The sequence below is a fragment of the Aspergillus tanneri genome (genome assembly GCF_003426965.1).
Source record: "Aspergillus tanneri strain NIH1004 chromosome Unknown AapTan_6_pilon_pilon_pilon, whole genome shotgun sequence".
Taxonomy (NCBI): domain Eukaryota; kingdom Fungi; phylum Ascomycota; class Eurotiomycetes; order Eurotiales; family Aspergillaceae; genus Aspergillus; species Aspergillus tanneri.
In genome coordinates, this window is record NW_022984633.1 from 3558612 (window position 1) to 3585679 (window position 27068).

The following is a 27068-nucleotide window of genomic DNA, read 5'->3' on the forward strand; positions in this document are numbered from 1 at the left end:
TTATGTCTCCGTGTCCTCAACCTGGTCTCTGAGTAAGGGTTCCGTCTCGCCTTCCAACTGCCGTGCCTTATGACGTGCCTTGAAAAACAAGCCAGCCTGGATAGTAGCAAATACCATGTTATCCACCGCCGCCCACCACATATATCTATACCAGTCCATGAAGGTGCTCCACAAAGGAAGCTTCGTGAGGACATCATCGTATAGTTTAACCCTAACAGTCCATGAAATAGCAACAATGGTAAAGGTAATGGCCTGTATAGCCAGGCCTGTCTTGCTAAGAGCGTGCAGCCTGGTCCGAGAGTCAAGTTCGTGAGCCTGGGGAAAAAAGGAATATATTCCCACGAGAGTTATAATCGGGTGGACATAAAACAAGTGGAATCCATAAAATAAACCAAGTCCAAAAGCCCGGTCATGACTGTCCCAGGGTCCGAAGATATCATGATCAACAACATCAATAAAGAGGGGGATAATAGAAATAAGCATGAAACTAAGGTAGATCATTGCCATAAAGATCTTTAGTGTGCAACTGTGACGGTCGGACGGATAGTAGAGACCCTTAAAAAATCTATGGCATGTTAACTTTTGCCTAAAAACTGAAAGTTGTTTTGACCATACAAGAGAAGACAGGGGACAAAAACAGCCGCCAACTGGGCGAGATTAATCCAATCCCCAGCAGTTTTTGAAAATTCATTAGATCGCTTGTTATTATTAACAAGATCAAAGAACATTAGGGTAAATTGTTCCGTGGCACTCAATAAGTTGCAAAGGACATATGCAAGCGAGAGGCCCTTAAACTCTTTCCTGCGCCATATTCGAAGCAACTGAGGCAGAAATGAGACCGCACTTATTATTATAAGGATACTTTATTCTGTGTCAGTAAATAGGTTTATTCATAATACCTGAGAAACATACATTCTAATCCAGTTGGGAAGAATGTCGAAGTTCATTATAAAAGGTACATATAGTGATAGAAGATGACAGTGGGAAACTGGCAGCTATTCTAACTGATAGACAACTTATACTGTAAGTTGCTACAGTATGTAATAAAAGCTCATTCAGCTCTCTCCACCGTGTCTTGTACCCATTGGTTGATTCTTGCAATGGCATGTTTCACAGTCTTTGGATTCGCTAATCCGTACTATCGAACAACTAAGCTAGTTAATACATGTATTACTCATACGAGGCCAATGGTCAATGGTTCAAGATTATCGCCTGTCACGCTAAGGTGAATATTTCTCCAGACTGGGTTTAGGGCTCCGAAGTTAGTGTTTGGTCCAAGGGTCCGCTAACTTCATTACCACTATTAATTGTCTCAGTTTCTCAAGTTTATTAGCTATTCCTGGATCGGCACCACGTCCATGAAAATTCTGAGAAGCAGCCAAAAACACCAACGACAAATAGCCAAGACGCTCCTCTCCCATTTTGCCTCGCTATAATCAATGAACTGAAGAAGTTTTCCGATCTTTTATCTATGGTGACTAGATATATTAGTATTGACGAGGATATACCCTTATTGTCACTGGGAATCTTTTAGAAGTCGCCCTATCAATTTGAGCCTCTATCCAGAGTGTTCTGTTCTGGGCGACAGCAAACGCGACAATATATTAGTAAGCTCTTTGAGCACGTGACATTCAGAATTGTACGAAATTTAGTGGAGTCTCTGTCAAGTCTATCTTACACTACAGTATCGTCCATGATGCCTTTGCGTCAACACCAGCATCAACATCGACATCAGTCGTCTTTGGAGGAGGTCTTGAACTTCTCGCAACCTTTCTTTTTAATGCATCAACTGTTGAAGAAGTGGTATTCGGACCGATTCCTTCCTAGCGCCTTGGCTACGCACAACGGTGTCAACCCCCGAATCCTCTATCCCAGTTAAGATAAGGGAACAGTGTGGTATCTAGATGAGACGTTGGATATATATCTAGTTGAATATATACGCTCCTTAGTAGGCTACGTGCGTGTAGCTGGTATAGCTTCTGCTCTATTCCCTATTTCCCCTGTGCACTGTGGACCGTATCGAGGTTTTCACAACATCAACAAAGCAAGACGGCAGCAACCCTCCTTAATACCCTTGTCAAGCACTATGATCTGGAACAAACCACACAAAAAGGTTACAAATCTGCGGCGCTTCCCAGGCCACATTTGAACACGTTGTATCCAGGGATGCATTTTTTATTCTTTTTATATATATGCAATATCGCTCATCACACGGCCGGTGAGGTAGGGGACTGGACGAGGTAGTACGACACTATGAGCCGTAGGGACCGTCGAATATGGGAAGGGGGCCCCAGGGGCCGCCCTGATGGCGGCCCGGGGGGAGGACTGAGGGAGTTCTATTGAGTCTTCTGAAGGAATGTATTGCCTAAGCTATCTGCTTGAGGTCCCTCCCTCTGTGTGGTCTGCTACCTTCAGTAGCAGACCGCTATTTAACCTAGTATCTACCAAGGTGTTCCAGTGCACTGCCTGGGGATGCCATATCATACGATGTGGGATCGTATGATGTGGGATCATGTCTTCGGAGTGTCTACGTGTTGTGGCCATATTCGTCAGGCACTATACGTCTTAGTCATCCGGGATGACATAACGTGACCGGACACTGAGCTGCGCGGTCCCCACCAAACTGGGCGCTTACCGCGAAGCTTTTAAATTATTATTATCATTATTACAACCACAGAGCCATGGCTGATAATTCGAAAGAAGGCCGTTTACAATTAGCTATAGATGCTTATAAGCGAGGCCTTTTTGCATCTAAAACTGCTGCAGCTAAGGTATTTAATCCCTCCAAGAACCTTAATAACGCGTCTAATGGATACTGCTGCAAGGAATTAGTTGCAAATAGTCGAAAATTATCAAACACAGAGGAGTTAACTCTTATTTCATGGATTATTAATATGGATCGTCGCGGCCTGTCCCCCGGGATATTAAAAGTACGCTACCTAGCTTAGCTACTTTTCTCTGTGCGAATTCCATCTGCTCCAGCTATTAGAGAGCGCTGGGTATTAAGATTTGTTAAATACCACCCAGAAATCCGCTTAAAATACACCAGACGGTATAATTATTAACGGGCAAAGTGTGAAAGTCCAGAGCTTATCTAGGAGTGGTTCCAGCGGTTCCGGGATACCATACAAAAATATGAGATCTGTACTGAAGATATTTATAATATAGATAAAACAGGGTTTTAAATAGGTGTTATATCAACTGCAAAAGTAGTCTATGGTTTAGAGACAAGATAAAGCAAAGCCAAAGCAGTTTAGCCTGGAAATAGGGAGTGGGTTACTGCTATTATTATAATTAATATATCTGGATGGGTACTACCACCGCAGATTATTCTTACTGGCGAGAATTATTAATCTTAGTAGTATAATAATATACCAAAGGACTATCACATCTCTGTGAGTAATAATAGATGGACAAATAATAATATAGGCTTGGATTAGCTACAAAATTGCTTTAATATTTATACAGCACCATGTACAGTTGGGAGATACTGTTTATTAATTTTAAATAGGCACAGCAGCCACACCACTGCAGAGTTTAACAAATTCTGTATAAATAGGAGAATTATTTTTTTTTATTTACCTTTTTATTCTTCACATCATTTACAGCTACTAGATGTGAGCTGCTTCTCGCCACTTAAATATCTCTACGGCCAAAAGATTGCGGATATAATGCGAAAAGGAATCTACTCTATTAAAAAGCAAGACTTTTTAGCAATCTATCCTTCTGTTTATCTCGAAGCTTTATTATTATTAAATATTTAAAGTGGCTTTGAAGTAACTGGTCTTGTGCTACTAAACCCGGAGATTGTTTTTTTAAAGCTTGATATTTAGTTTAAAACACTATCTCTACCGTCCACAGCACATAGCAATAAGTTTTTTAGAACTGGAAAAACTCCTGCAAATCTATATTAACTAGAGCAGCAAAAGAAACAGATTCAGCGACTTCGAAACAAGTTATTTATATCTCCAACTGTTATGCAGCATGCCATGGATAAGATTATTAAAAGTGCAGAGATTACAATGCAAAATACTCTCCTAGCAAAATATAAAATATGTCAGCTCCAGGAAGGTAATAATTATTAAAATAAAATTCGAGCAGCACCGCGAATATTTATATAAAGTGGAGGAAGCCTAACAGGGGAAAAAGGGCAGCAAAAAGCTCGGGAGCAGGAGGAAATGCAAAGGCAGCAGTTAAAAGCACCACAAAGGCCACCAACCTGCAGTAATTGCAACAAACAGGGATATAATAGACTTAATTGCCCTAGTAAATAATGCTGTCTTAATTATATAATAAAATTGCTTTATTTCGTTGAGATATTGGTCAATTTAAAAGGCTGCTTTGTATGGGTGCGGAGTTTGGCGGGGACCGCGCAGCTCGGTGTCCGGTCACATTATATCTACAGTTATCTATGTCCAGAATAGAATGTTTAGATAGCTTTAATCTCACAGTTGCTTTATCCTACTTTGATAATTTCCCTTGTTGGAGTTCAGATCAAAGGAGCAAAATTAAGGTTGCTATTAAAAAAGGGCGTTGCTTAATCGACACCCCCCTATATCTACATCGACACCCTCATAAGATAGACCGACACCCCCACGTGATCCACTAGTGCAAATAGGGGTTCCAGCCTTCAGCGCTTTACAAGCTATTTGGTTTCCTTATAAAATAAGTATTCAACATACCATTTTAAAACACTACATCTAAGCTACTCTAACTTCACTATTTACTGACCAATAGAGACCGCCATTCAGAATTCAACCTCAGTTATCCCTAGCCAGGCCGCCGGCCGGCCACGTTGCTTCGCCGGCTTGTCGGAGACCTTCCTGCATATTCCCACCTTATTCTATATTATCCCTTATATCTTCCCAGTATCTTTCTGTTCACTGACATTTGTATGGGTAGATTCAACCACAGCCAATCCATGTCCACGTCCACCACAAACCCGGCCCTTCTGCGGACCTTCCAGACGTCCCTGCCGACGGCCTCCACGCTGGCCTCTATATTCATGGCGACGGCCACGTCCACAGCCACGTTCAGGGCCACGTACTGGCTCATCTTTGGCTTAAACAATTTCAAAGGCAGAGAGGTCCCGCTGTGTTGAGATATCTTCGGCTTCTGGCTGGCTTGTTGGCTTACTAGCTTATGGCCGATTAATTACTCCCACTGGCCGGCCCCGTTGTCTCACGACGTGTGGCTCCAGCACCAACTCCCGTGGGTCAATTAGTGGAAGTTCTCTCTAAGGATAGAGATGCTACTGTTGGTGGAATTTATGGAGACTAATAGGCATTTTACCATTATAGGATTTCTTAATTGTATAAATACATGGGAACCCCATTGTCGTGTAGTAAGACCTGTGCATTCCCCTGGAATAGGTGTTTTCCCTTTAGTGCCAGATAGAAGATAGCGATCACATATCTCCTTAACCTTAAATAGTGCGTACCGTGATACTTTATTTAAGGTGTACTGGAATAAAGGTATTAAAAGTAAGAGTGGTTTTTTAACACAGTTATCTTTAATTTCTTCCTATGCCTGCCGAGTTGAGTGGACAATAACTTTGTTAATAATTCTAAGCCGAATTCAAGAGGTCCTCTCGGGATATATAGAGTGTATTTTTAATAATTTAATATGCTAATTTATTCCGGGAAGTAGTTCTCTAACTGAAGTAATAGTATGTATTAGTGTAGTAATATATAAATGTTTTTGCAGTTTCCTCCGAAAGCTATTTATTTTTAATATAGCGTAGAACTGGTTGCCAGATATTATTATTGTAATCACAGCTAATTTAGTGTGACCGCGGAGACAGTAGATAAGTGAATTGGGAGCCAGACTTGGTATTACCAAGTCTAGTTGACCTTTTTGCAGTGGCGTGGCAATTGGGTGTACCCTGTAACCTAGTCTTACCCTTTTCGGACTAAGGAGATTACATTATTATATTCCGCGCAGAAATTAGCCCACTGATAATCCTTTTCTTCTCTAGTATTTGCGTTGACAACCTTTATAAATAACTTAAACATTTGCTCCCATTTTGTCTTGATCTTATCGTTGAATTCGGGATCCCTAGCTGCAGATTAAAAGTTATTATATTCTGTACAGACCACCTCTGTACGCAGGATAGGCCAAGCCTCCTTTATAATATTCTTCTGGATGTGCCACACACAGAGAAGGTGGTCTGTAAAAGGAAAGGTATCTTGAATTATATTTATAAGGGCCTGGTCCTTATTAGTAAGGATTGTTTTGGGATAACTAGTCCCACAGCCAGCCAAAACCTCCTTTAAGCTGCAAAGAATAAAGGTAAAGGTCTCCTCCTTATTATGCATAAAGCCAAATCCAATATAAAAGGTGCGATTGGTTGCCGTACAGCCCACAATATCCAAGAGGGGCATTTTGTATTTATTAGTTTTATATTATATCTATAAATAAGACTGCTGTAAAGGGCTGGAGCCCGTTTGACCTCTCGGGCCAATGTCCCTGTTGTCCCTATTGTCCCTGTTGTCCCTATTGTCCCTACTGGCCCTTTTGGCCCTGTTGGCCCCTTTGGCCCATCAGCCCATTGGCCCTCGATCCATGCCACGTGACTCACCTTGTTCGTTTACCGCTCATTTTCCTTTTCCTTTTTTTTTTTTTCCCCTTCTTCAACGATTCCTTTTTATACATAACCTATCCTATAGGTTCTACGGGTTCAGCCCCTGACATAATCTATTATTTCCAGTTACTTGCACGCTAACTCTTAGCCCGAGCCGTACTATTGATCCTCCTTATTTTCGGCTTCTAAGTTCTCGGTGTCTATCGTGCCATCGCACGTATTATACATCTTAGCGGTGTAGGCGAATATATAGAGACTATTATTCGAGACATGGAGGAGGTTGACGTGAGAGTAGACAGGTTAACAAATTTAGGACATTTAATAAGCTTACGACTCGGTGGATAATTAAACACTTTAGCTGTATTTTAAGTCTAATCTGTTGGAAATCTGGATGCCTAAGGCACCTTAGTATATCCTAGTCCAGCAGCGATCTGATATATCACATTCAGGGGCTAAGGGACACGTAGACATGAGGAAGCGTTTGTCAACGCTCACCCTCACAGATAGAAGAACATACTCACCATGCGATACTAGATCGCACGATAGTTTTCAATATACTATCTAGTCACCACTATCCTAGCACCTCACAACGTACCCTTCCCCCAAGGTTTTCAACGCAAATCTGTATTCCTCTTTTTTACTTTTTGCTTGGCTGTCTTTTTCGACTAACTATTATATTTAAGGGCACGGCTAATAATGTAGGTTATGACTTGTTCCTGGAACTTATCCCATAGAAATATTGCCATTTTGTTAAGATATAGATAAGGTTTTTCAAGAAGGTGATCACAAAGACCTTAAATTATAAGTGGCATGAGACGTCGCGGTCTTCCGCCTCTATTTAAAGGCGCCTTGATACATCTAAACAAGCGCATGTTTAAGCGATGCCTACTAATAGTACTTAGAAAGCAGCCAGCAGCTTCAGCAATCTGTGGATCTGTAAGCTTATTGCTTATTAGCATATCCTGGATAAATTCCAGGGTTGACTGTGCTAGATTGGGTGCCATTGTGCAATTGTGATCGACAGGATCCGGGAGGATCTCCCGGCAGGGTAAAAGGAATACATGGCGGGGTAAAAAATTAGCGCTGTATATCCGGTACAAGTAATATAAAACAGCTAGAAGTATGACAGTCAGTACAATAAATACCGGATCCAGAATCAGGAATATCCTAATGTAGTTTAGCTCATCTTGGCATTAGGGTTCGGAGAGTATAAGACTCTTGCGGCAGTTTTGCAATTTAGTGTACAGGAGAAGTTACTCACATGGCGGCGCTTGTGCCGATAGTTAGGATAATTCTGCCGATCTTCTTGCAGGTCGCAGAAATTGCTCGCCCCTGGCACATGGTTATTCTCTTTTAGAGTGCGCGATTCCAGACCCAGGTTGGCTCTATTGCTGTTGAAGGCATGGAAGTGTGCTGCTAGCAAGCAGGAAGCACAGAGAGGTGGAGAATTTCATAGAACAATAGAAACGAAAGAGAGAAGTACAGCCAAGTGATTATTGGAATTAATAGATAAGGCTGACAGAATGGGAAGAAGATCAAGCCTTTATATCCTCTCAAGAGAGGACACTAAAGGAAAATATCCCTTAGCTTATTGTCTATCATGTCAGCTATGATTATAAATACCCCAGCACAACCGAACCTTTCATAATCCGTGCCTAATATGATTCCTGACATGTTAGCAATAGTGGTAAACTACTCTAGTTCGACATTGGTGTCAAGCAAAAGTCAGGTTAGTTTAGCGGTTCTGATTCGGATTTTAGATTGGTTCGGCTAAGGATCCCTGGACATAACAGACAGGGACAGGTTCCATTCTACTACCAAGTATCAAGGGTCCATAGAGCCAAAAGCCCAGATAGTATATAAGTAAAAATGCCTCAGTGGAGGGGACTATCATGAGCCAGTGGGCCATCACACGTCAAATTACAGAGTAACATTATTAGGCAAGCGCAGATTCGGCTCTTAACGTAACTGGAAAGCAAATGATCCACGAAAGTGGATGCATTAAGAATGGAGTAGTTTATGTAATATAAATCTTAGATTGGAATTCTTCCTTACCATAGCTCTAGAGGTATTTAGCCCTATTTAAAGTGGGACTCTCGCCTCACCTTGATCTCCAGCCTTCTTTCTATCTTCCCATTAAAGTTTCTTGCTGCAACATCTCCTACGATTTCTATTTACAACTTACAGTCCTCAGAATGGCTCAATCTACACTCGCCAAGGGACCAGACCAATCCCTGTTACAAGCCTCATCCAACCGTCCATCCATTATCAGTCAACATCCTCAAAATCCTGTTGTTCAGTACATCATCGCCCCAATCTCACAGAATATTTTTAAGTAGGGATTAGCTCATTATCATACATTTTACTGTATTCTTGCTAATAAAACGTTCGATAGGACACTGCTGGTCTTATTCAGTTTCTTCATCCTATACCATCACACCTGCAGCTACTGGAGCTCAAGTGCAATTTGTGACCGCCAGGTTAATTACTTAATGACTCTGGCCGAGGTTGGGTTTGTAGTGCTAACGTGTTATGTGTACTACCTCAGACGAAACTGAGACATTATCCACAAATTCAGGCCATCCTATTTCTACTAGTATTTACTGTGCTTCTCTTGTAATATCGCAGTAATTCTCAGCTAGCATAATTTACTTCTTCATAAATAGTCTAGGGTAAATAGTCTATCTAAGATTACTCTAGATACCTTTTACCACGGACCTAGCTGCCGAAACCTGTAGCTAAAGATTCCGCTATATAATACATTGTCATCTATAAAATGAGAGTCCTAGTAGATCTTAACATTGACTTAGGATTTCACGTTTTCTCCTGACAGACTGTCTGTTTTTGTGTACCTCGGTTACTTGCCAATGACTCTGATAACTCCACCTTGACTGGAGCTTTTAATAAGGACCCCAGAAATTTTTGAGTTAGGGATTGTGATGCTATAAACTGCTGCCCAATCTTTATCTAGCGAGAGACCCCCCGCCACTAAGAGATTATTGTTAGCAATAAATTACAACTATTTCCAAGGTCGTATTACTAATATGCCCTTCTCAACTCTGCTTCCCTTAGTACAATCTGGTCATCCAAATTTGAGACATCGACTCAGGGATCTTCGACTTTGTGGGATTCTATATTAATGTAAAAAGTATATAATAGGATTTTGAGTAAATAACTTTGTCAATTACCTCTAGATTAGTGGCTTTGACCACTTCGCTTTTTAGGTAGGCTTGGAGTTAAAACCTGAGCCTGGAATCTCTTTCTGCGCCAATCATATTTTGAAATTCTGTCACCAAAATAAGCCGGATTCGGCTCAGAATTTGACCGGTTACTCATATCTCCAGTAGCTATCGATCGATGTCCATTTGACTTGGTCTATCAGTATTAATGGTAAGGGATACGATAATTCCTCCTCGTACGGAAGGGCGGGAGCCTCCCGACGGCGTCCCAAGAAAACCAAGTGTTCAGTATACGACCATGGACGTTGGGATGCCAGCTGAACAGGTGCTTGAACATATTGAAAGGAACCCGCAGCTAAGGGACAATTTAGTGCTGGGATTTATCCGAAACGAACAAGAAATTTCCCTCAAGGGCACTGACACACTGGTCTTAACGAGGTGAGGGACCCCACATAGAGGCTGGAGAACAACACCAAGCAGATTCACAAAGGAGTCACCAAAACGGCCTCGAGGGAGGCTAACGAAACCCGTCTCTTCGACGCGAGACAACAGCCGGCCCGAGATGCAGCAGATCGAACGGGCCATCCGGGCGATTACGACCACGCAGACGACCCGGTCAACCCGCTCGCAGCGGCTCGGGGATCCTGTCCCAATTATAACAGATCCTGGCCGACTAATACGCCCTTAGAAGAGAAGGCGCATAGAAGATATGCCCACAGGTTTTGTAATAATCTAAAAAGACACACTCGGCTCTGCTAACACGGTCCTACGCAAGGCGCCTATTGCCAGCACCGCCGGCCAGTACGCCACACCTCGAGGAGAACGAGGATGTGGAAACAGAGAGGTCAGCCACAGAGTTAATTGACACCAACATGGATCTTACCAATAATGAGTAAGCTCGAAATCCTGCAGGAACAACGCGCGAAAATCCCGGGAGGAGGTTATGTTGACTTTTCTACAGGACAGGAAGTCCTAGAGGCAGACGTTATCACTATCAAAGAGCCATGGACGAATTAAATAACCGAAACAACACATCAACCAGCAAAAGTAACACAACAACTCATCTACCCCCAGAGCAAGGGACTAGGAGGAGGAAGGGCGCGCCCGGGTGTGCATGTTTATATCCAAAGAGATTAACCCTGCGAGCTGGACAGTGAGGACGGTCTTCAAGGACTGTCAACTATTAGGAATGACGTAACAAACAGGGGAGGAAAGGCGTAATATGCATATACACATATATATAACGAGCCACGGAGTGGTACGGTAGAGAGACTACGCCAGCAGCTGCAGAATCTTTACCGGTATGATCAAGAGCCGAGCAGGTAGTCCTGGGGGAACTTAACGCGCATTTATCCTGCGTGGGGAGGTCCCGGCACGAAATTGACACGGAGGCAGAGATTCTTGAGAATATAGATAAATACAACCTGGTGCAGGCCACCGAGGAGGGGCCGGTGACCTGGGAAAAAACGGACCAGTCCTCTATGATTGATCTAACTTTTATATCAAGCAGTTTATTCCATCGATTAGAATACACGCAGCGAGCCAATGAGATACAACGTGACTGAGACCACTGGCCTATGCGAACGGTGCTCAACATCATGACGCCGGCCCACATGCAACCAAAGCGCCGAAATTGGAAGGCTACAAATTAAGGTTCTCAGAGAAACCCTACTGCTCCTGATGAGAAATAGCTGTAAATGATATACTACGATAGTATTAACCCTATGTAAAAGGAATAAGGAGAAGAAGAAGACAGTGAAGAAGAAGCAGAACAACAACGGCAAAGGAGGAGGGAATTTGAAGGAAAGAAAGATATGTAGATTATTGCTAAACAGAGATATCAATTAGATTTGGACGAAGGCGAAAACATTCTCTTCGCTCAGCTGCTCAGAGGCTTCTTGTACCAGAAAAGAGTCCATGGTTTGAAGATATCTGTATTAAGAGAAAATATGGCAGAAGTCAAGAGGTTCGATTGAGGATTAAAGTCAGCAGTATCGATGAGGACCTGGCCTGCTGTCATATTGTTCATGGTATTAATAGGCTGGCAATATTCACTACACGCAGTCTATTACAGAACAGTATAAGATAAATTGGATGCCTCTGTTAGTGAATAGCGCTAATAATCCTGGCAGATTTTCGTGGGATCTGGAATATGGTAAGAAGACAATGTAGGCTTCATTTTCTTTTTTTATATATCTATTGTGCCTCCGTGAATCTGTAGTTTGCTCTAGAGATAATGTGGATTAGTACTTTAGGTTAAATTGCCAACCAGGAAGATTCGTCAGGAATTTTATTACAATATGGCACTCGTTGTAAGGATATTATAGGACAACGTCATTTAAGGCTACCTATACTTTATCCGTAGAGCCCAGAAGTTGTTGCTGGGTTGGACACCTCGCCCCCATTCCGAATCAGGTAAGACCGTTAACTCCTTGGTGAATGGGAATAGAGGTTAAGGCCGATATATCCACCCCATTTGTGTATTACTGGATACCGACCTGAAAAGGGGTTCAGCTATATGTGCTGGCATACTATACCTCAATATAAGTACCATCTATTGTCAAGAATATTGCAGCTCAAATCAATAAAGAAAGGCTATATCGTCAGCCAGTCTCCTCGTCGCACACAGGACCATGACCAAGAAGTACGCCAAAGATCAACCCACGGGATTCTCCAACTGTATTGAGAAGGTAGCAGTTGTCGGGGTATGTTGACATTCCATTCTATAAGATAGAAGCTTACCCCTAACTGCATGAAAGGCCAGCGGCCAAATAGGCAAGCATGTGACAGAGCAGCTACTTAAGGCCGGAAAGCATATTGTGACTGCCATTGCACGATCCACTAGTACTTACAAGCTCCCTGAAGTCGTCCAGGTTACACATGTTGATTACAGCGACAGCACGACATTAGTGGAGGCGCTCCGTGACCAACAGGTTCTTTCAATGAGTCGTTGTTCGCTTCCTTGCATGAGCTAGCAATCACAATGGAATTCATATATCCACCCAACTTGATGTTTTTCTCTAGACCTATATCAAGTTTTGATTCGATAAACCTGTTAAATAACAATAAATGATTGTTCCAACTTCTTGGATAACCGAGGCTTGGTATATATATACTATGGTTAGTTCCTATGTGCAGGCTTCTCATCTATCTACGGTGGTTTTTATTTATATAGAGCCAGGGCAAAAGGTCCCTGCAGGTTTTTATTATTGTGCTCACATGACGTCTAATATAACAACCGCTCATGAGGAATAAGCCTCATATTCTGTTAGCCTATCAATATGAAGTACCATTCATCTCCTAAGGAAGCTCGGCCTCAATAATTCCCAGCGCATCTCCCCCACGGGTCCAGAATTTATTCACCCGCAGCCCAGCGGATTGTAGCAGATTCAGCCATCGTTGGCGAGTGCGTTCCAGCCCCGAACAGAAAACCATGACTGCCATGTCGGTCATGCCGTTTACAGCGCGTGCGTTGCTATCCGGGAGAATGTACTCCTCAATCAGGACCTTGGAGTATCCACGTTCCATCGCCTGCTTTAGATGGTCGAAGATAATGTACGCTTTCTCATCTGACCAATCATGCAAGACATATTTGAAATAATACACACGTGCCCCTATCGTATCGTCAGTTTGTATATCATCATTCCAGTAGAGGGAATTTTAGACAATACCTTTGACCGGTTGTACATCCTGAAAGAAATCGTATCCAACCGTCTCAATCCCCGCACTTTCCAAATCACTTGCCCCTTTGACCTCATCTATCACAGAGGGTAAATCTTCAAGAATCAACTTCCCCTGTGCATCAGGGAACCGCTCCTTAAACGCAATCAGATCATGGCCACGACCACCCCCGATATCCACAAGGAGAGGCCGCTTGGTATTCACACCGGGATCATTGAGGATCTGCTCCCGAACCGGGAACCAGTCACCCCAGAAAGCACGGTTCGCGCGTTGCCCTTCCATGAAACTATTAAATCGGGATAGAGCGGCGGGGTCCTTGCATAGCCAACTGAATCCATCTTCTTTTATGTTGTTTGTGTATTGTAGCGGTGCATAGAGCGGGTCTTCCGGGTTCTTGTATCCGGTTGCTTGGAGATATTCCGGTGTTTTTTGGATTGAGGGGAGGAATTCAAGGAATCTGTTCGGTTGGTGTATGAGTTTTGCATGCCAAGAGGTTGGGTGTAATATTCAGGATCATACAGTGATTCTATGACCCCGATGGAGGTTCGTTGGGTCATCTCCTTGGATAGCGGGGTTGGTAAGTACTTGCAGGGTTCCGGCTCTTCAGCAAAGCCATGGGACACGAGAAGACGCATCATCCGTTCTATCATCAAGATAATCAACGTTAGACGGAGCCCTGAAAGGGATAGTAGGAGCTCACCAACTAGTAACGGATCCGCCGGTTTAGAGGCAGCCAACTCTTCTACCGACACCGGAGTCGTGGCATTCGCAAGCACCGGGAAGATATTCATGTCATGGGCGACCTTGACGGCCATGAGCACTGTGGGCTACGTATAATTAGAATTTTTTATAATCAATAGGTATAAACCTGAGAAGCTCACCGAAAATCCAAGCTTCAAAATGGCATCTCGAGGCTTTTCCAATGCCCTTGCGAGTCGCAACACTTTTTCGTGCGCTTGGAGACGTAACTCCTCCTGTCCATTAGATTGAAATGCTTCTAATGAGGACTGAACCTCTGCAATGAGATCGGTAATCTCCACAAAAGTCATTATCTCTCGCTGAGGGTGAGTGTTTAGAAGATCATATGGATGCGAGGCACAAATATGTGAGACACATATCGGGATCTCTATTATAAGGCATGTTTAGGAATTCTGCCCCCATCTGGGGGTCTCTAGCCCTCTATCGAATATTTTCTCAATTTGGGTCATATAGCCATTTCTTTCATTTCCAAAACGGACCTAATGCATGATACCCCTCACTAGAGTTAACTGGACCCACTGCATTGGTTAGAAAGGGGAGAGCAATGAGGTTCTTAGGTAGGTACTTGGTTAGTACTGGAGTGGGAAGTACGTGGATTAACGGTATTTCCATAAATTTTATATATGCCGCGAATAGCTCCCAGTATGGGATTCACGGTAGTTATGTCCTGTTAAGAATGTACATACAGAGAGTACATAAAACAAGTAGGCTAGATAGAGTGAGTCAGGGTTTGCTCGGAAGGATGTGCCCCGTGGACCCACCACTAAAACACAATAATAGTACGAAGTATGCTATGTCAAGGCTGGCATGCTGACATGATAATGCTGTTAAAAGATTTGACGGCATCCTAGACTACACCGGAGTATCAGATGCAACTTTTAAGACGCAAATATGTATGCCAAGATAGACTGACACAGCCTGGCAGGCTCCCACGGTAGGGTACCTCTCTTCTGGACGCCGAGCAACTTTCCTTAAGTGGCATTTAGAATGGCACGAAACAGGCGGGATAGTACCCACCGGTCTTATGATTATGGGTTGACTGTGGATGCTACTAAGTCTTAGTGGCCACAGATAGGGTATACTAGTAGCATTTAGTGTCGGACCTTGGGACATAGTGTTGAGGACCCAGTAGAACCTCTACGCCGTAAAATAGTGCGATCCAGGACACACAATAGTTCATTAGCTTTACCGATCCTCACCTGTTACCTCTACTATCCCGCCTGTGTGTTTAAGAATATCAACACGAAGTGGCCCCTTCTGCATTCTTACTAGGCAGAAAAATAACACAGATCCAATCCCTAAAGGGCTTTATCGGACCCTGACCTAACTTCAACGAGCTATCCCTGAAATGGAGCAAATTTGACGGACGAACCCACCGATTGACGGTCCATTCAGAACCAGGATTTAGTATGTGGCATAGTTAGGCTGGAGTGGGCCCGCCAAGGCGCCAAACCCGGCAGGAAAGCCTTTCCGCCGCCACTCTCGGGATCTTGTTGGAATCGCTCGTGCTTGTTTCCGTAGTAAGGGCCTGTGAACTCTGTGTTCCACTGGGGCCGTTTCTACAGACGATCTGAGCTCGTATCCTGTGGATGCTCAAAAATCTAATTTTTTTTTCTTATAGAGTAAGTAATATTTGCTGATCTTCCTCCGTATCGATCTTCTGTTTACCCCGTAATTCTGATTGGAAGTAACTTTAGTGTGCATGACAAACGAAAACAGTTTCTAACTTAAAAAAGATCAACAGTGCATTGCAGTGTGTAATAAATTTATGCGGATCGGAAATAGCCTTTTTAGCATTAAGTACTGACTGTTCCGATGGCCAGTTCAAAGAGTTCTACCTCGGTCTGCCTCTATACTCGGTAGTCGTATACATGGGTCTAAGCGTACCGGAGTGTCTATACCCACTAGTGGAGGTATCGTGTTGTCACCCCTAAAGGCCCCGGATGTTTACGGAGATACTCTGGTCTCAACTGAATATCATAATCAGATCATTCTGTGGTCCTGCTTCGATCCCTAGAACCAAATATTAGCTTGGCGTCTGCCACCCTCAGGGTTTGGCAGGGGACAGGATACCAAACTCTGAAATAGGATTGATCTGCGATGTAGGCTGCATTAGCGTTTCCGGAATGAAAACCAGGGATTGCTTTAGTGTTGATCGGGAGGTTTTTTTTTTCTTTTCTTGTCTTTTCTTTTTCTCTTCTGCCCAGACTATCTTTACTCCTTTTTACAGTTGCCAGAGACGTGGACTGTTCCGTTGTAGTCCTTGTTTTTCAGTTTAATATATATTGCCCGATAGTAACCTTCGTGCCTGGCAAAAGTTCTACATCTTGATGAGCCGCCTCATTCAGAATGGGCTACAATGGTTCTGCAGAGCTCTTTGCTGAATGGGCCATCGGCTTGGTGGTTATAGCTGTTCGCTTTTATGCGCGATGGAATGTTGGGAAAAGAAGTTTTTACTGGGATGATCTATGTCTAGGTTTTGCCACGGTATTCCTCTAGATAGGCTCTCTCTTTTTTATAGGCATTCTGGGCGCTAACTTCAGGTGCAGGTCTTCTGGACTTTCCACACAATCTTCTTATATTACTGCACTGGTATGTCTATTCAGACTGTACAGTGGCATACTTGAATTGTAAAACTAACTGCGCCTAGATGTCTATGGCTCAAACATCGGTCTAACAGAAAAGACTGCAATGGAGGTGCCTGATGATATGGCAGCAAAGTTGAGGAAAGGCTCAATATTTGCATTCATTGCTTGGTTATCATACATATTCATGGTATGGTCATTCAAGGGTGTCCTCATGTTCCTCTACAGTCGACTAACGTAAGTTTCTTTCCCTGACTCTATTCAAATACTTACATCGACTAGAATGGGACTGTGGCAACACCGTCTGGCCCAGATAGTAGGGGTAGCCTGTGTCTGCACCTTTCTCACCTCGCTATTTTTCCACCTGTTCATATGCTACCCCGTCCACCGGAGCTGGCAGGTGAAGCCCTACGCCGGAGGTAGATCCACCAGACCTAACTTTAAGCTCATCCCAACCCATCAACTAACAGATATATACAGACAACTGCACCATCCGTCCATTAAATTACATTGTCATCGAAACCCTCAGCATCGTGTATGTCCCATTTAACACTCACTAAATCCCATCCTTACATACTACAGGACCGACCTTGGTATAATGAGCGTTCCCATCCCTCTCGTCCTGGCAGCCCGGATCCCCACTTCGCAGAAGATTTTCCTCTGCGCACTCTTCTCCTCCGGCGTATTCGTCATGGTCGCCGCCTTTCTCCGCGCCTACTACTCCGTCAAGGACATTAATACCTTATCGACTGCATTGGGCTGGGCATCCCGCGAGGCACTGGTGTCGGTCTTTATTGTCTGCGCACCGGGTATAAAGCCTCTTTTTGCCAAGTTTGGCTGGTTCGGCTCGTATGCGTCACATGGGTATGGGTATAAGTATGGGGCTAGTAATACGCCAAGGAGGCGGAGTGGGATGTTTAATTCTATGGGGACGGCTAAGGATGGACATCCGTATGAAATGTCGCTTTCGATGGGTAGGAAGAAGAGGGAATCGTCTGCGGAAAGTCAGGAACGCATTGTAGGTTCCGGAGTGGAGAGAGACCATATGGATGTGAATAAGAGGGAGGGTATTATGGTTACTACGGATGTGACGCTTGCTCATGAGGACTCTGACGAACAAGTGGGGAGAAGATAGTTTGAGGGGGATAGTTTGCCGTTTGACAGGTCTTTGGGTATACGATTCTTGGTGAGTAATGGTTACGGTACTGTTAATATATTATTTCATATATTTTAGACTAGGCAGTACGTACAGGACATATTCCTGGGGATGTATGTCTCCAGTCATCTGTGCATACATTATAGCATGATAAACGCAAGCCAGTATTTATATGTCAACCTGAAATGAGCTCCTTACATGGGTAAATATACCATGTTATTGCTTGATAGCTATAGCCAATTTTACTCGTCGAACAGCTCTTGTTCACATGCATAGCTGAATTACTATCCGGCTTCATGGTCACACTCTAACTACACAACATTACATCGGTTCTTGTGATGCATACCCTCCCTCATAAGGAACAGGCCTATTCTCTCTACTCCAAATCTTTTCCTCCTCACTCCTAAACGGCGGAGGAATGATACCATTAATCTTCCACAATCGCCGATCGGTCTCATCAACATGGTACTCAAAGTCCCATCCCTTGTCGATGATGTGAGGCTTGAGAGCCTGGTCAATTCTGGACGTCATCTGAAGAAAGGCGGCATCCTCATCCGGTAATTTCACAGCAATATGTGTGATAACAAGGCGGATGAAGAGTTTCTCTGTTTTCGTTTTTTGCTTGCCGCCAACGAAAATATCCTGATGGTCGAGTTTGATGAAATTGATGACGACGTAGAAGGCTGGTAGACCATGGCTAGTGTATATCTTCGTGATGTCTTCGGCGAATGCTGCCCTTGAGGAATCGTCCTCGAAGGAGCCGGGTGGGTGGTAGATTTGCCAGAGGGGCATTGTATGAATATATGTATAAAAGCTTAGTTATGAGGGTGCTAATTCTCCCATTCAATGAAGGGGGAGACAAAGATTTTAAAGACAAGTAGGGAACTAATAAATATATAAACCACGTATCCAGCCTCTGACTCATCTTGACGGTAGAATAATCAAAGTCATAATTGTGATTACTGATCAGAATACGCTGAATCAGGTAGGTGGCGCATAGGGAATGTCGGACAAAATAGTCAATACGAGGATTCATTGTTTCAGGGACAATCTCGGCCAATATACTTTGTAACATAGGAAATAAGCATAAACTCGCCCGCTAGGGAGTTGAACACGGCCTGTGGTGGTGAATTTAGTGCTGACTTATATTCTATAGGCAATGAGGACGCCATATTAAAAGTTAGATTGAAATACATACGTAATAACAAAACAAGAATAGCATACCTTTCCATACGAAAGTATATTTCACAATTTTATAATTCTACCTTAGTCTAATATTATGAAATGATACGCGGGACTGCATATAATAAGGGCAAGACTAATGGTCTAGACTTAATAAGTGACAGACAAAACTGACAATCCTCCTCTATAGTTGATCTTTACATTCCCATTAACAGAGGCTCCTACTTACCAACAAGATGAAGAATAACTTCAGCAACATCCTGCTAAGTGCCCTTACGTCCAGCAAGGACCTCGTATAAGCACCCTTCGAGCCACAGTCATATCAGATGGATCAACCGGAAGATTATGTCGGTATCAATAGATATAGGGTAACAAAAAAATACACCTTCCCAACTTACCACCAGGATTAATAACACTGCATCGAATTCCCCATGGGGCCAGCAAGTGGGCCAACATCCTACTCAGATGAATAGCTTCTGCTTTATTCCCATTCCCATCATAAGTAAGCTCCGCAGTTATATTTTGATTGAATGCTGCAATGCTTGCCACCGTGATAATCTGGCTTCTTGTGCGTTGATCGTCCGCATCTACGCCAGCCAGATTCTCTCCGTCTCTAACCCTGGGTTAGTCCGCAGGTACAGGGATCTGCCAACCAGCACCGACGTCTATTCCCCTCATCTAGAAGTTTCAGGGAAGCAGCAGACACAGCGACCACTGCGCTCACGTCCACATCAAAGGTAAATAGCGTAACAGCATTGTTGATCAAGACATCGATGTAGCCGACATCCTTTTCAATGCGGGACGGAGCTGGGGTTTGTGACGTCACATTCAAGCGGGGTCATAGTGTCTCGTACACTCTTTGGGGAGTTCTGGAGAGGAGCCCCCGCCATCCAAGAATCTATACTCGGGTTGCACCGGTTTTCACAAGAGAAGAGACAATAAGGAGGCAAATTCCTGGTATAGATTAGCTTGCGTCTTCGGCGGAAAAGCGGTCTATGGATTGAAGTTCAGTTGAGATATCCGTGGTTGGTCTATACTGGTTGATAAGGAGCATATACGTGAAGATTAAAGGTCAGCACTCTGGTTTAATCTAGCCTCACCAACCGGTGTCAGAATATATGGATGATTCTATGAGGGCTTGAATAATCATTGTGTTCACGATTGTGTTCTGGAGCCACTGGCTTATATAGCCACGTCACTTTATTAAGTCATATGCTGTCCCATATGGACTAGCTTTATTCTGACAACAGGATGAGTAACAACTTTCTGATGCGTCAGAATCTGGGGATGGGAAGTGGAACTCTTCGGAATCCTTTCATATCATTTTTCGTATTCGTTCCTCTCAGCCGTGAAATCGCTGTAGGAGTCGTTTATGGTCTTGGCAGGATTGAACAGCGTTCTATGGAGCTGTTCGTCTGTTTTCACCTCGGCATGTGGCAGCGTCCATACAGCTAGGTATTAGGGCTAGATAGTTTATTGATGAATTATCGGGGTTTATGGGTATATTTAGGGCAATCTAAAAGAGCTGGATTTGCAAATACCAGCTTTTTTGGGCCAAGAATCGTAGGACACTCCCAATTAATAAAACAAGAGCGGGTGATGGGTGTCTATCGTTCTTAGTGAGCAGTTCTCATTGTCGACCTTGAGTGTTGGTATTAGTTGGTATAATATACTTCCACAGTACGGAGGTATTGCACAATTTATTGCGTCCATCTATTGCTTTTGATGCCGTATATATGTAATAAATCCAGTATGTGGGAGGAAATAAAAACAAGCGCAACAGTGGCTGCTATACAGTTGTGGCGAATTCCTTCAAATAAGCCACCAGTTTCTGAACGCCCGACTCAGGGATTGCGTTATAATTTGATGCCCGGATGCCTACCATTTGATTAGTATGCTTCGAGAGCAATAAACAGCATCCTCTTACCTCCGACACTTCTGTGGCCCTTCAATCCCAGCAGCCCCCGATCCGTTGCACCCTTCAGGAACGCTTTCTCAGCCTCGTCGACATTACCACCCTATTCGAATCAGCCTCTCGTCAATCAACCTCTACTTATGGAAAGCCTACCTTGATAACCCGGAAGCAAACGTTCATCCGCGAGCGGACACTCTTCTCTGGAACGACTTTGTACACATCAGGATGCGCGTCAAGAGCATCATAGAGTAGGTTGGCCTTTTTACCGGCCACAGCCTCCTGCCCCTGCACTTTGTCTGGGAACGTGGAAAGCAGCTTCTTAAGAACTTGTCCAGCCACATACACGCTTATTACGGTTAGTATGGGTTGACATACGGAACACAGCACGCAGAAGGGACAGGCTCACTCAAAAATGCTGAGAGTGTTGTAAAGACTGTTGTTCTTGGCGGCCACAGTATAGTCGAGAATCACGGGTGGAACTGGCAATCCTACACGACGAAGTAGGTCGGGCTTGGACTGGCTCAAGATCGAAAGCAGACTCTTTTTGATGATAACCGGTGTGATACCAGGAATACCCAGGTTCTTCTGTGCTCCAAAGAAGACAATTGAGAAGTGTTCAAATGGGATTCTCCGAGACAGAATGGTCGAGGAGAAGTCACCGACAACGACGGTTTGGTCGTCCGCTGTCCTCGACTCCAGTACCTTGGGGAAACTGGGCCACTCGACACCATCCACTGTCTCGTTTTCGCACAGATATACCATGGCAGGTTTCTCGCTCAAGCTCCAGCTTGACTCCTCGGGGATTTTGCCAAACTTGCCATCGTTGATCTTCCGGGCATCGGTAGCAACATTGACGTTATTCGCACCCAGTAATCTCGCCGCTTCCTGGCTGGCTTTCGATGACCACGACCCAGTAACCAGATAGTCGAGCCGTAGCTCAGTTTGTACCTTCTGCTGTAGCACCTTGATCAGCTCTTCCTCGCTGAGTTCCCCATTTTGTAGGGTTTTCTGTCGCTGGTTCTCCACCCAAATGGCAACAGAGTTATATAAAGTCGCATCGAACTGTCCGGATCCACCACCTTTCGAGTGTCAGCTACGTGGTAATTCAGAGAGAGCGGTCGCAAGTACCTTGCATGACGAGGATTTCGTGCGTAGAGGGAATATCGAGAAATGTGGCCAGATCAGCCTTCATATTATTCAGGATATCTGCCGCCAGCTGACTCCGGTGACTATGCTCTGCCACACCTCTAACTGAGAGTTACCAAGTTTGTTGGATTAGCTACAGGAGGGGCATACACTCACAAACCGGTGTTGTCATAGTTCTGCAAAGCATCTGCCGCTTTGGCAAGAACGTCTGTAGGCAAGGCAGCAGGCCCTGCTCCGAAGAAAACAACGTCTTCTCGTTTCATTTTGGATATTCCTGGTTGTTGGCTGAGTTGAAAGAGAAGGTGGGGGGAGACTCTGAGTCACGTTTCTTCGAATGGAAATTTTGTCCGCCTTCCATTTTGAGTCTGGCCAGTTGACGTTTGGTACCCGTATTCCATTGATAGCTACATACCGCCTTCATCGGATGCTGATCATTGGCTTCTGTGCGATGACGCCATCTGAACTAACTGTATTTGTCTTATCTTACTGTTAGCTGTATTCTGATTACCATCTGTCACTTTTTCACCGCCTACATTGAGAGGTCATCAATTCCGATTACCTGTTCTAGAAGGTATACTACTCTGTACGAAGTAATGGGTTTAAAGAAGCGAAGCTTAGAGGCAGAAATAGGCAAGGGGCCGAGTGGTTAAGGCGACGGATGCATGTGCTATCTCCAATCTTATCTCCAATTCCCAAGTGGGCTAACACTTGATCCCCAGTATCGAAAGATGCAAGGCGAACCCCATCCTTGCCAAAATTTTAACGGCCTAGGATATCCAACTTTTGGCTATCTGCCCATTCATAAGAGACTCGTGTAATATATAATAAGTTACTCAAGCAATATAGCTATGGAGTAGTCATTTACTATACTAGTGTCATGGCTGTGGTAGGAACAACTCCTAAAGGGCATAGTTGTGGGCTTTCTTTCCAAGTTAAAATGACCCTTATTCCCCCGTAAGGCTCTCAGAGGAGAAGGAGATAGCTACAAGAATTATACAAGAGCCCCTGGTATTTCAGATTTTGTTTTATGTCGACAGGAAGAATTTAAAGTCGCTTGGTGGGAAGTAACTGCGAGGATATTTAAGATCAACACTTGAATTCAGCATACTTTGGTGATTGGAATGTATGCTTTTATACTTAAATTTAGGCATTATTAATCTTATAATTTTTATTCCTTCTATAGGTCCCTGCAGGAGGACCTTTTTGATTGACATATATATAAGTGATTTATTATATGTGGGTATAAAATGACAAGATACTGTAAAAACTAAGGCTCTCTGATACCCTGGCAGCTGTAGCATTAACCACAATAGTGCAATCCAGCTATCTATCAAGCTGTACTATGAAGCCTGAAAACATCTTGTTCTACCAGGAATATCTATCTCTCAAACTTTTTCATGTTCCACAGCCCTAATATTCTCTAATCGATTGTTCTGCGCTCGCAGAGAGATCAACCAGACTGAGATCCTGCGGCTTATTTTCTCGAAGCTGTAAGGTACTTGATCGAAATGCAGACTCTTGACGTAGAGTACCGAAGACTCAAATGATGATTGAAATACAAAAATGGCTCTGGATTTACGGGCCCATCAATAGCAGCGGCAACGTGTAGATGAGCGGTGTTCCGAAGTTGATGAACCATAGCTAAAGCTATGCCTGGAAGATAGATCATGCACTCACACGGAGCATGCAGACCAATCTCTGGATAAAAGAGCGAATACAAAGCTCATGTTGGATCAATTTGAAGGTGCAATATTCTACCAAATTATCTTCATAGATTACCAGGGAAAAAGATTGTCTAGGATGAGCTCACATTCATTCAGGCCGATAGTACTGAAGTCGAATTTGGGCTTGTTTGTAGTAATATATTGCCAAACATCGCGCTCTGCTTTGGTTTTAGATGCACGTACATGTGGCAGTTTGTAGGGATGGTAAGTCCCTAGGCACCTTCTATGGCGCTTATATCTCAGGGTTCTGGATATGTTAATAAAAGAAGGGTTTGATTTCAGGAGCCAATTCTAGCTAACGCTGATCCTCGTTGGAGCAAAGCTGTATTAATATACAAAGATAAACATAGCCTATCATTACTATACGACTAACATGACGTTATGTATTCCACCGCGTAGCGTATATCGACCTACTGCCCTGCATTCGAAATATGCATGCTAGATGCATATTCTTGGACAAATTATACATCAAGGTAGTAAAACATGAATACAACTAGCTATTCTACAAGTCTAAATTGCTTTAGCAGCCACAGGGTATTCAATTTGGAGGTTCTTTTAAATTTTCAAATGTCTCCGGAGTGGTCGTAAAGTCCATAAAATTCTAACATTCTCGGGGCACAGCTAATTTGCTGGAAAGTAGTCAGCTATCTAGAATCAAATAAATAAAAAAAAATACTAGTTTGTAATAAATGGAACTCTTGGAAATAAATACCTATAGTTATAAGCAGATCTACAATTCACGGGTACTCATTCGCATTCCTGCATCCATAGGATGATTCGACTTCCATCCAATGAAATGTATATATGGAGTATAAGGAGGCTCATACTACTAATGTTCATTAATGTGACTCATTGTATATCTATATTGGTATAATCCAGGAACAGAGATAGAGTTATCCGGGTCTGGGCACGGTCCATTCCGCTCGGAAACCCGAAACCCGAGACGAATGAAATGCGTTCCGCTTAGTCAAAAAGCCCATATTGGGCCTCCAGAACAGTACCTACCCTAAACCAATGGAGTCGGAAGTCGGAGACATACCCGGAGACATCTTCCTTCCCTGACACAATAGATGTTGGATATAGTATTAAACAGGGCTTTGTTCCGGGCAATATAAAAGCCCACCCTCGCCCTCGATTCGGTATTCTAATTCATCAATCCATCCAAATTCATTCTACAGTTTATACCTGACAAATGGCAACCCCCGCGAAAATCTACGACGTGCTCATCATCGGCGCTGGCCCAGCAGGCCTATCAACTGCTCTTGGTCTTGCTCGTCAAACCTATTCTGCCCTTGTCTTCGACTCGCAGCAGTATCGAAACTCCTACGCTCAGCACATGCACAACGTTGTGACCTGGGACCACCAGCATCCAGCAGAGTTTCGTGCCGCTGCGAGAGAGAACCTCCAATCTAGATATAAAAGCATTCACTTCAATAATGCTACTGCTGTATCGGCGATCAAGAAAGAAGACGGAACATTTGAAGTGACAGATCAGCTGCTGAACAAGTACCAGGGCAAGAAGCTTGCTCTTGCCACCGGTGTGACCGATTTATTTCCTGATATCAAGGGGTTTGGTAATTTATGGGGAAAATCAATGTAAGTTGCCCCATCTTGACTTCCGTTTCTGACTGGACCTAACTCAGTGATGATGACTAGATTCCACTGCTTGTTCTGTCATGGGTTTGAACTGCGCGGTGCCGCATCCGCTGGTGTCCTGGCTACCGGCCTCATTTCTCAGCCATCTATAATCCTGCATATGGCCCGTATGGCCGCTCCGCTGGCCGGCAAACTTACTGTCTACTGCAATGGCAACGGGGGACTGGCGGAAGAAGCGAAAAGGGAATTCGCAGACAAACCCCTTACTATTGAACCGAGAAAAATAGCCTCTTTAGACCCCAAGGGGGAGCATATCATTGTGCGCTTCGAAGACGGGGATAGTAAGGAGGAAGCCTTTATGGTAAGTAGTTATACTTACCGCACATCGATGATGAGAATCGAGATATATGTGGTAGCTAATGTACTTTTTAAATAGGTTTCTGTACCCTCGGTTAGCATTAATGGCCCATTCCATGAACAACTGGGCCTTGAACTTGATCCGATGGGATATATCAAGACGAGCTCCCCGCATAACGAGACTAGTGTCCAAGGTGTCTTTGCTGCCGGTGACTGCGGAACCTTGATTAAATCAGTCCCTCAAGCAATTGCTATGGGATCCTTTGCTGCTGGGGGATTAGTTGGTCAGCTTGGAGCTGCCAGGTTCTAATTGATCTGCATTTGTATGTAATTAGAACTGTTAATAGACTATAGAATAGAATTCAGACAATGATTTGGCAGCTGGGTTCAAATGACTAGTAAGTAAATTAACATTGAGCTGTACCATCTCGCAGTTGTTCGTAGAGAGATACGGAGAGAGAGTTATACATCATTCCAGCTCCGCAGATGGACTCTTCCAGAGCCGTTAATAAGAAAAGGGCTATTTAAATAGTAATCTCGTTGTCGGTAAACACTTTGCGATTAGCCTTTTTTGACTGATCCAGTATGGAGAGGTCGCAACAGCGTCATTCTACATTTGTTTTCTATTTGGGAAGGGAAAAACGAAAAGAAACGAAAAGAGACGAAAAGGGATAAAGGAACATATCCTACAAATCATTCTGGGACTGTTTTGTAATGTCCGAGTGACCGGAATTGTGTCCAGGCCATGTTTGGGAGGATTATGATCAATTGGCTGCGCCGACTGTGCGAACAGTTAATCGTGGATATCGTTGTCTAACATTTTTATGATCATTCGCTTACGGGAAGGAATGGTGGGCAGAAGAAATACTATACCAGCTACAAGCCAGTACGATCTTGAAGATAACAACAACTGTTTCAATCCGAACGTGCCCTTTTTCACCTTTAACTATCAATTGGAACGGATGCGCTAAGCACTCGCCTAGGCGCTAGGGATTATTGGATCCTGAATCCCTATATTACTATATCTGCCTTGTCAAACTCACAAGATTATAACGGAGTTCTTAGGAGGCCGGCTTGTTCTAGAAGTGTCAATTCGCTCCTGAAAGGGCCCTATACGATCCTAGGATAGTGCCCTGAGAGCTGGTCCATTCCGATGAAGTGCCCTTGCTGCTCTAAGAATAGTGTCCTCTAATGGTAAGTCTTTG

General features: G+C 43.7%; 9 protein-coding genes across 9 annotated transcripts; 4 read left to right on the forward strand and 5 right to left on the reverse strand.

Moving 5' to 3' along the window:
- ATNIH1004_009190 (uncharacterized protein) lies at window positions 1-728 on the reverse strand (the record flags this gene model as incomplete). Its single annotated transcript, XM_033573788.1, has 2 exons — window positions 1-565; window positions 616-728. The coding sequence occupies 2 exons, from the start codon at window positions 726-728 to the stop codon at window positions 1-3; spliced, it is 678 nt and encodes a 225-aa protein (XP_033424340.1).
- Window positions 729-4747: 4019 nt separating this feature from the next.
- Window positions 4748-5055, reverse strand: ATNIH1004_009191 (uncharacterized protein; the record flags this gene model as incomplete). The annotated part of the gene is made up of 2 exons (XM_033573789.1): window positions 4748-4823; window positions 4889-5055. The coding sequence occupies 2 exons, from the start codon at window positions 5053-5055 to the stop codon at window positions 4748-4750; spliced, it is 243 nt and encodes an 80-aa protein (XP_033424341.1).
- A 5005-nt stretch (window positions 5056-10060) lies between these two features.
- ATNIH1004_009192 (uncharacterized protein) lies at window positions 10061-10779 on the forward strand (the record flags this gene model as incomplete). The annotated part of the gene is made up of 4 exons (XM_033573790.1): window positions 10061-10132; window positions 10219-10481; window positions 10538-10606; window positions 10656-10779. 4 exons carry the CDS (start codon window positions 10061-10063, stop codon window positions 10777-10779), a joined length of 528 nt encoding a protein of 175 aa, XP_033424342.1.
- Window positions 10780-12395: 1616 nt separating this feature from the next.
- ATNIH1004_009193 (uncharacterized protein) lies at window positions 12396-12737 on the forward strand (the record flags this gene model as incomplete). The annotated part of the gene is made up of 2 exons (XM_033573791.1): window positions 12396-12467; window positions 12522-12737. The coding sequence occupies 2 exons, from the start codon at window positions 12396-12398 to the stop codon at window positions 12735-12737; spliced, it is 288 nt and encodes a 95-aa protein (XP_033424343.1).
- A 325-nt stretch (window positions 12738-13062) lies between these two features.
- On the reverse strand, window positions 13063-14492 carry ATNIH1004_009194 (uncharacterized protein; the record flags this gene model as incomplete). The annotated part of the gene is made up of 5 exons (XM_033573792.1): window positions 13063-13376; window positions 13434-13900; window positions 13963-14086; window positions 14144-14270; window positions 14325-14492. 5 exons carry the CDS (start codon window positions 14490-14492, stop codon window positions 13063-13065), a joined length of 1200 nt encoding a protein of 399 aa, XP_033424344.1.
- A 2059-nt stretch (window positions 14493-16551) lies between these two features.
- ATNIH1004_009195 (uncharacterized protein) lies at window positions 16552-17922 on the forward strand (the record flags this gene model as incomplete). The annotated part of the gene is made up of 6 exons (XM_033573793.1): window positions 16552-16689; window positions 16752-16794; window positions 16853-17024; window positions 17070-17206; window positions 17268-17322; window positions 17370-17922. 6 exons carry the CDS (start codon window positions 16552-16554, stop codon window positions 17920-17922), a joined length of 1098 nt encoding a protein of 365 aa, XP_033424345.1.
- Window positions 17923-18264: 342 nt separating this feature from the next.
- Window positions 18265-18735, reverse strand: ATNIH1004_009196 (tautomerase family protein; the record flags this gene model as incomplete). The annotated part of the gene is made up of 1 exon (XM_033573794.1): window positions 18265-18735. The coding sequence occupies one exon, from the start codon at window positions 18733-18735 to the stop codon at window positions 18265-18267; it is 471 nt and encodes a 156-aa protein (XP_033424346.1).
- Window positions 18736-20914: 2179 nt separating this feature from the next.
- SER1 (O-phospho-L-serine:2-oxoglutarate transaminase) lies at window positions 20915-22449 on the reverse strand (the record flags this gene model as incomplete). The annotated part of the gene is made up of 6 exons (XM_033573795.1): window positions 20915-21003; window positions 21053-21143; window positions 21194-21386; window positions 21447-22119; window positions 22169-22287; window positions 22343-22449. The coding sequence occupies 6 exons, from the start codon at window positions 22447-22449 to the stop codon at window positions 20915-20917; spliced, it is 1272 nt and encodes a 423-aa protein (XP_033424347.1).
- Window positions 22450-25102: 2653 nt separating this feature from the next.
- Window positions 25103-26173, forward strand: ATNIH1004_009198 (NAD(P)/FAD-dependent oxidoreductase; the record flags this gene model as incomplete). Its single annotated transcript, XM_033573796.1, has 3 exons — window positions 25103-25506; window positions 25567-25867; window positions 25943-26173. The coding sequence occupies 3 exons, from the start codon at window positions 25103-25105 to the stop codon at window positions 26171-26173; spliced, it is 936 nt and encodes a 311-aa protein (XP_033424348.1).
- Between the last annotated feature and the right edge of the window lie 895 nt (window positions 26174-27068).